The 8,568-nt window shown below is 38.3% G+C and overlaps 1 protein-coding gene across 1 annotated transcript in view; it reads left to right on the top strand.

Moving 5' to 3' along the window:
* Positions 1–8,568, top strand: part of UVRAG (UV radiation resistance associated) — a gene marked incomplete at its 5' end in the record, with an annotated part of 78,234 nt that overhangs the window by 64,621 nt on the left and 5,045 nt on the right. The window contains one exon of the mRNA XM_009701066.1: positions 1,240–1,331. Within this exon, the coding sequence (XP_009699368.1) occupies positions 1,240–1,331 (92 nt within the window). The remainder of the gene's footprint in view (positions 1–1,239; positions 1,332–8,568) is intronic.

An 8,568-nucleotide genomic window follows, 5' to 3' on the forward strand; every position in this document is an offset into this window, starting at 1 on the left:
GAAATCATTCCCAATTTCAAGAGTCTTTTCTCTGTGAAAAACTGATTGGTCCATTGTTTGGGAGAAGTCAGAAATCTTTCTAACTTAGAGGATGCTTGCCTACACCTTACTTTCATGAATTATGGAAACAGGTGTGTAATTCTAAAAAACAAATTTAACTTTGAGTGGGATTGTTCCATGTTTCAGCAAGTGGCTCTATCAGTATCAGATTTGTGGGGCTACTGTATGTGTATACTGGAGGCCAGCTGTGGCTTCTGAAGGATGTTAACATCTGCTGAGAACTGCATGTTAAGTTGATACTGCTTCATTCTGATACTCCAAAAGATACTGGAATTTAGGGATTTTTTTTCATATTTTAACAACACAAGGGATAAATTTCTCTGCAAAGTTTCCCTGAAGTTTTGAGATTCAAACTTGAAAGAAAGACTTTTTCCCTTCCATGTACCATTTTCTTCAGAGGCATTTTTAGTTTGGGGACTTCTTTGAGAAGTAGTTTATAATTGCCAGCAGTGACAGTTATGTCATGTGTACTTTGTTTGATAATCTGAGGGTAAAAGCAAGTTGTGGTTTGCCTGGAGTCAGTGTATTGAATATTTTCATTTACGTTTGCACCCCTATAGGAGTTAATACTTGGGTTAAAGTAAGTCAATGTTTGAAGCTTTTCTCTTAACTACATGGCATTTTATTTGAATGCTGGGTTTAATTATGGGAATAATAGCAGCAGTTTAAATGTTGATGTAAACTGTGTAAGGAACACAGATTTAGATCAATTGTGTGAATGTATGTATTTTTAAGAGTTGATACTCCTGTAATAATTCCACTACTGATTCCAGCGTACATTAATACACTTAGAATGACAGATAACACTTTCACTCAAATATATGTTTTGAATCGAGAATATAGAACATTGTGTTGCAATTTGGTCTTTTCACTTAATGGTTGTATTTTTATTAAGCTGTGAGGCTGCTCTCCCATTACACATAGGAAATGGAAAAAGTGTAATGAGGTTTAACAGTCAGATTGACTGATTATTTTGTCCCTGTTCTTGGGTGGGTTTTGCTAATACGAGGTTATGAGTATTAAATGGAACATTTCCTTAAGAGGAATGGATCTGTTGGAACTGCTTGATGATCCTACACTTTCTTTGAAAACCTGGTAAAATAACTGACCGTAATGTTATATTCATTGGAATCTGGAATTTGGAAAGCAATGCTAACTTTTTTTTTTCTATTCTTGTAGCTTAGATATCAGCATGGGCTGAGTACTCCAGATCTAAGGCAAACTCTTCCTAACCTGAAAAACTTCATGGAGCTTGGGCTAATGGTTAGATGGTAAGTATTTTTTTTTTTTTTATTAAAAAGAAAGAGGTGGATGCTACAAAAATTTTAGACGTAAGGATTTTTCACAAACAGGCAGTTCCTCTTCACAAGTTAGGCATGCTTGGTGAAGGTTGTGACTTTCTCAGAATAAGACCATTTAAATGTCCACGATATTCTGTTTTCTTCTGCTCTTATAGTATCTTCCATATGATGGGCCTGCAACACTTCAGAGATGTGTGGAGCAGAGGGTAAAACTTTGGAAAACAATGTTCCTCACTAGAGGGAGGTGAATTAATCATTCTTTTAAGACTGCATCTAAGGCTTGGTAGCATATGCACCTTGTGTATTATGATAGTCCAGGAGAGGAGAAGGGTGTAACAACCTTAGCAGAACAGCTCTTAGCCTGGTCAGTACCTGGCTTCCCATTGCTTTAAATGTGTAATTCAAGTGAGCTGTATGGGAATCTGAATTATAATCAACACAATTATGTTGAGTGTAATTGCTGCTAATGAAAATAGCTGTTGCATGTTGAATGTTGTTGCTAGATGGAAGCTACATTAGTAAGTAACTGAAGATTATAGTAACCTTCCAGGGAAATCTTGAGTGCTTCTGTTCTGATTCACTCTGGAAGATCCAGACTCGTTCTCTCCTGTCTGTGCAGAAAATCAAAACAGACTGGTTTCTATGTTATGAGACTAAAGTTAGTGCAGGCTTATCTTGCAGCAGTTGTTTGAGCATGAGGCTTGACTAATTCTTCTTGAACACACTGGTACAAACTTTAGTAAATGTGAAAGGCACAATTCACTAGCAAGTACATTTCTGCAGGTGTTAGATGCTTTGTATTCTCTTTTTTTAAATTTATGGTCTTTGAATTGTGTGTGCTCATGCAGCTTCTTACCTTAAGCAATTATTTTGTCTTGCATTCTCATCTTTGTTCTTTGGGTGCTTGAATCCCACCCAAACACAGCATTGTGCCATTTTAGGATCCCTAGGTTAATTATTCACTGCTTCAAAGTTGCACAGATCTTGTGTGGTCTCTATGTCATACCTGGCCCCATGCAGCTACCCTGCATACTCCAAGGTATTGAAAATATCGTCCAGTCTGAGGCTTTGCTGATGGTGGTTTTGCTGCCAGATGCTCTGGTGATGGGTATGGACTCCCTCACTGCTTCAATTGCTCTGAGAAATAATTTCCTCCAGCACATATCATGCTAAATTGAAGTGACAGAGTGCTTTCAGTCTTCCAAATGGAAACTAGTTATTCCCAATAAGATAATGAACTACAACACGCTAATAAGCAAACCTTAATATTTTGGGGCTACTATATGGCTTTTAGGGGAGACTCAAAACCAGGATGTGAAATGACACTAAAAGTTGTGGCACTGGCACTTCCTTAACAGTGGAGGTAAAGCTTTCTAGTGCTATTCATATTATACTTGAATTCCGTACATGTTAAACCAGAAGTAACAAAGCCTTTATTAGCGTAACGCAGACTAGTCTCTTGCCGTGCTCTACATGACAGGTATAGAGGCGGCGTAGGATAAGGTGGATTTTTGTAGTGGTGGAAATACTTGTCTGGAATGAACGCAGAAAAAGTATTACGTGATAAATAGTTTGAGGTTGAAAAACAGCGGGCAAACTGCTGATACACAGCTTTCTTTTATGTACCCATTTCTGCAACTTTTGAAGGATTTTGTTATTCCAACAACATTCTTGCTGCTGTATTTTAGTAGGCTCCTAAAATGTTGCTAAGCTCTAAAAGTCCTTTTTTTTAACTTCTTTTCTGCAATATGCAGAACATGGGAAGAACAACACATCAGTTCTAAAGACAGTATGTGATCACACATCGTTTTATGCAAAAACAAAACCAAGCTTTTTTGTTATTGCTCCATTTGAAAATTATAAGGGCAGGCTTCAAACAGAATTAGTGCCTCAGAGTAGCACAGCTCAATATATGAGACATTTGGGCCAAAATTCTACTTCAGTGGGTAACAGCGACAAAAATCCTATGGGATGTCGTCATGCCGCAGCTCTTACCAGCCCTTATTTCTGTATCGCTCTTTACCCTTGTTATTTTTCATTCCTTGCACAGGAATGCTGATCCACATGAACTCTAAGCTAGTGTCCAAATCACTTATTTTGGGAGGAGAGTCTTGGCAAAGGAAAACAAATACAGGAGTAGAAAAATATCATCTTTGAGCAATCCTGTAAAAAGTGTTGCCTGATGGAAATCCAACTCAGCCAACAAAACAGTGGAAGTAAACAGGCCCTGGGAAAAGGAAGCTCAGTCCCTTGTGCAATTTTATTCTGTCAGTAATTTCAGGCACAGCTGAAAAGATTCCCCCTGCTTTTCTTATCCCCTAGCAAGGAGCATAAAGAAGAGCTTTCTTCATTGGGAATATACTGCTGTGAGTTTTTGTGTGGTATTGATTACTATGATGTAAAAATCTTAAGGTGTCATATGGTCCCCTAAGCAAATCTGAAAATGAAGGGCCAAAATACCTAAACCGTGACTTCTGTAGCACTTGTGTCTACTCGTCAGTAGAGTGGGAGGGGGACAGGTCGTACAACCTTGAATAAGCAGAGGTGGGATGACTCTGGGACAAGTTAAATGGGAGTCGTTTTCAAAGCTTAGGTATCTGTTCTTCCCTTCTGGTGTGTGCTGGCTTTGAAGAACTGATAATGGAAACTTTAGTTATACCTTAGAGGTTTTGCCATCATACAACCAGGGTTTTTTTCCTATAGGTGATACACAGTCATTAGCAAGACAAAACACATTTTTTGGCTGTATAATATTTCAAAACATGTAGGAATATTCAGCATAGTTCTTGGGGAGTATCACATTCCCTCCTTCCCCCTCCATGAATGTCTATGCCTCATTTCCTTCCCACATCCAAAACTGGTGTGAATAGTTGTTCATTTTTAACTTTTTTTTTTAAGGCTAATGATTCTAAACAATGCTTCTTAGTACTTCCTAATAATATAAATGGAAATGAGGCTTTACAGGGAGTCTAGCTCAAGGGGAAAACTGGCTAGACTTTCATAATCAGGCATTGCAGTTGAGCACATACATAGCACAGTACAGATGCCCACTGTCTTGTGGATAGTATCTGATTACATATATTTAAACAAGCATAAAAGCCACCAGCTGTTAAAATTAAGATTTGAAAGAATTTTTTGTTTTCAGGATACTGTAGGTGAGTCATCTGATACCCTCTGCCACAAACCATAGTCAGTAAAGTATTTCCAGGTTATCCTTCATTTGCAGGATGAGAGCAGGAACATGAGGCAGTGATGGGTTTTTCTTATCTACAGATTCACTTGCACTGCCTGGTTTGTTTGGTTTTGTTTCTGGTCTTCAGTTTCCTTTCGTAGCGCTCTAGCTGGGTTTTGCTGAATTAACTTCTGTCAAATCATAATCACACTGGTAAAAACCAGTACTTACACTGTACTTAGTTTCTTTTTGAACAGGACTGGGATTAACTCCTAGCCCATGAATCGTCCTTATTTTTGCTTTTGACTAGAGACTTCTGTATTTCTCAGCAGTCCAGAATGGAGTTGAATCCCCTAGATGTCCAGAGTAACTGAAATATATAGTTATTTCAGGCTTAACCTCTTTCTCTTGTAAGCATCAATGTAAATTGGAGTACAAAAGAGTTTCTTTACCTGTTTAGATTTAAAATAAACAAACAAAAACCCCCACAGCTTTTGTAGAAGAGCCCACCTATTTCATACTTCTATCAGAGCAAGTTAGTCTTTAAAGTCTCTGCTTCAGACTTTCATGAGCTCTGGTCTTCTGCCTGGAGCTCTGGGGCAACCCTTGGCCCTGGTGAAGGTCTGCGAAGTCCAGTGCCTTTGCATCAAGGTTTAATTTACGATTGGACTTGATGATCTTTGAGGCCTCTTCCAACCATAATGATTCTATGATTCTATTCTAATTGCGTTGTTGGTGGATCCCTCTGCCTGGTGAGATTTGTGTTGTTTTGGTTTCTCAAGCATGACGCTTAAATGATTAATACGTGTTTTCACATCCCAACACACGTGATTTATTGCAGCAAGCTTGCAGGTCTACAAGCTCTGCTTCCCTCTTCCTATCTCTCCTGGCACCTATATTCTGCTGTGTTTACTTTTCTTCCCCCTTACCCCTACTGCAAAATATTATTTGTACTGTATATAGACAAAATCAAGACAGATCTGTTGGTTCCCGCACATAGTGTTATGGAGGCTACAGAACTGCAAAACCTGGTTTTTTTTTCTGATATCAAATCTGGATGTTGACTCTCAAGGTGAAAGACGATGAGACAAAGTTGTTGATTTAGACTGTGTCAGTTGTGGTCCCCAAATCTTTTCTGTTTCCTTTTGGGAATAATTCTGTCTGTTTCCAGTTTTTTAGTCCTGGAGTCTCACTGGCTTCCAGAAAAGCAGCTCATTTTTAAGATTAGCTTTTGCTGATACGAAAGACCTATGCAGTTTTTCTCTTACATTCTTTTTCTTCTGAGTGTGCAGTTTACTCCAGCTTTTGAGACCAAATCTCCACTTACACATAACCTGTACATTTTGAACATTGTTCTATTCCTTTTGCGTGTTCACATTTATCTTTCACAAGTCAAGATCTTTAAATCATGGCTGCATTAAATGAAGAGACTCTTTCATTTTTCTCTCCTATTCTTCACCTTAATTTTATTTATTCTGTGTAACATTTGAGGGGTAGTATTTGTGATTATTAATGGCAAGTAAAGAGCACACTGCAAACTTGAGCAGTCCAATGAGAAGGAGATTTTTTCCTAGTGAATAGATTAGACAATAGGCTTCTCTAATGCTGGCAAATATGAGATACTCCTTTAGAAGGTCTTGTCTGTAGTCAGGGAGATGCCCTTTTGAGCCTGCAGTTAAAAGCTTTATTCGAAAATACTTGCATGCCAAGGCTCAAATTTGTGTTTTGAAGGCAAGTCTTGATTCATATATGGCTAGATGCAAGAGGAGCCTAAAACTTAGTGTTGAAGAAAACTCTGGTAGCTTAATTTATGAAGACTTTTTTTTTTAAAAAAAAAAAGCCTGTGTCAGAATTTCTTAGCTGCCAAAAGATGCAGTTTCACCTTAACTTCGTATTGGCAGCCTCCCTTTGCAGCCCTGTCGCTATTGTGCATTATTTAACCGGTAATCTCCAAGAAGGTGAGAAACTATTATTGCTTTTTAGCACAGTTGACATGATATTGGCTCAGAGCTGCGCTTGGAGCTTCAAACATTTCAGATGGCTATAAACCAACTTAAACACCTTCATTTAGCATTCTTACTGCCATGAGGTCATAGTTTGCAACAAAAAAGATCAAATGGTGTTTAAGTTGTTTTTTTTTTAAAGTATTCTCATACCAAAGAGCTGTAGCTGTGGATTTTGGCTTTTGGCCAGACAATCAAGATTTAGTATTTTGACCAGCTGTGATCCAGTAATGTTCCTCAGAGGAAACATTTTGTGGGGAGGAAAAGATACATATTTGAGCCTGTGAATTGTTTTCTGTCTGTCATACTCTTTACAGTTTCTCTGAGCCCCTTGCAGACAGATTAAATAATCACAAGTGAATCTGACTGAAGAAACCTTTCCTTTTTATCAAAACTGCAAACAGATTACAACCAGAATCTGTTCATGAAGAAAATAACTTTAGAAATGTTTGTGTCCTACTTCAATCACTTTATCTCACCAGTTTACGGCATGGAGTCTGTGTCTTGTGCCTTAGGTCTGTAAGAATGCCCAAACGGACTATTTATTAACTAGTGAAAACTAGTATTTTGGGGAGAAAGCAGCTACTTTGTAATTTTGCTGCCAGTAAAACTTACAGCTGAAGATAGACTATTATGAACTGGCTGTTGAGATTGGGATGCAATTGAAACATTGAGACTGGGTATGATGTAATTCTCTTATCTATAATGTCCAATAAATCTGAAGTTTCTCTTATTTTCTTTTTTTTAATTTAGAAATTCTTCTTCCTGATAGAAACTATATGTACTCCTATACATAACAGTTCTAGTCTGATCCAACTTGATGACTAAAAGTCATTAAGGCCTGATGACAGTTCATCAAATCAGTTTTTATACTCCATTAGTTGCAGGCCATTCTTTCTGGACAGGTGTCTGCATCTGTTTGCTGTCTCAGAAGACTGACCAACTAATTGTGGCTGGAAGCTGAACCAGCTCAACCCTAGTAGTTCAGGTCAAGGTTGTACCTTAAAGGACTATGCTCCAGCAAGCCAAACTCTTTTCACTGGTGACAAATACCTTACAGTCTCTAAAGTTTCTGGGCAATTGGATGATAGTTTCCTAATATGACTTGCATTTTTTTAAATATATTTTTTTATTAATTCCATGAGCTGTGAAACTGATAAAGCATCTCTTTCTCTGGACTTTGCCTTGATGCAGTGTTATGAATTCTGGTAACAGTACAGCCTTTTCCTCCAGGAAAATGCAAATGGAATAGAGACCCTCTGTCAACTGCTTGTTTTCATGAAGATTAATAACAACCTAGTATTTCTAAGCTTTGTGCCTCTCTGTAAACATTACTTTTGAACCAAAACCTCAATTTAACTTCTCATTCTCACCTGGAGGTAGGTGGTGGAACAGGAAAAGACCCCTTGACTGAACTGCTTCACCCACTGTACCTGGAGCCATTTTGTTTTTATTTTACTCGCCTACAAGACTGTGACCATTGTTCTACTTAAAAGTGTACAGAGAGCTGTTCATCTTCTCATGTTTGCCTTCTAGACACTCATCGCTCAGCCTAAACTAGTTGCCCAGGTTGCCCCTGTGGTCTAGAAGAGGCATCCTGAGAGGATGACTCTCCCACTGATCACCAATGGCTCTCAATAGGATATTACCCACCCTTCTCTCCAGTGACTGTGGAAGGAGCCTAGGCAATGAACTCTTAGATGGCTGGTCTCCAAAGTCTTTCACGGATATTTATCTAAATGCCTTAGAATGGCTTAACTGCTTATCAGATATTAAAAAAAAAAGCTTTCTGAGATTTGGGCTGTTATCCCCGTATTTATTCCTGACTGAAGCTAAACCCATCCTGTTCATACTTATTGGCAGCAAAGGATGGTTTCAGAATTCTGCCCGCATACGTCTCCAGCAGCTTAAAACCTGGGTTTGCAGTTTTAAGTAACGTCCATTCCATTGCATGTAGTTTAAGGAACCTGGCTGCAAGTGCTTTTTGTTCTAATTCATTAGTTTGAATGCTTGCATGATAAATGAAGATCAT

Source organism: Cariama cristata, unplaced genomic scaffold (genome assembly GCF_000690535.1).
Source record: "Cariama cristata isolate BGI_N322 unplaced genomic scaffold, ASM69053v1 scaffold675, whole genome shotgun sequence".
Taxonomy (NCBI): Eukaryota; Metazoa; Chordata; class Aves; order Cariamiformes; family Cariamidae; genus Cariama; species Cariama cristata.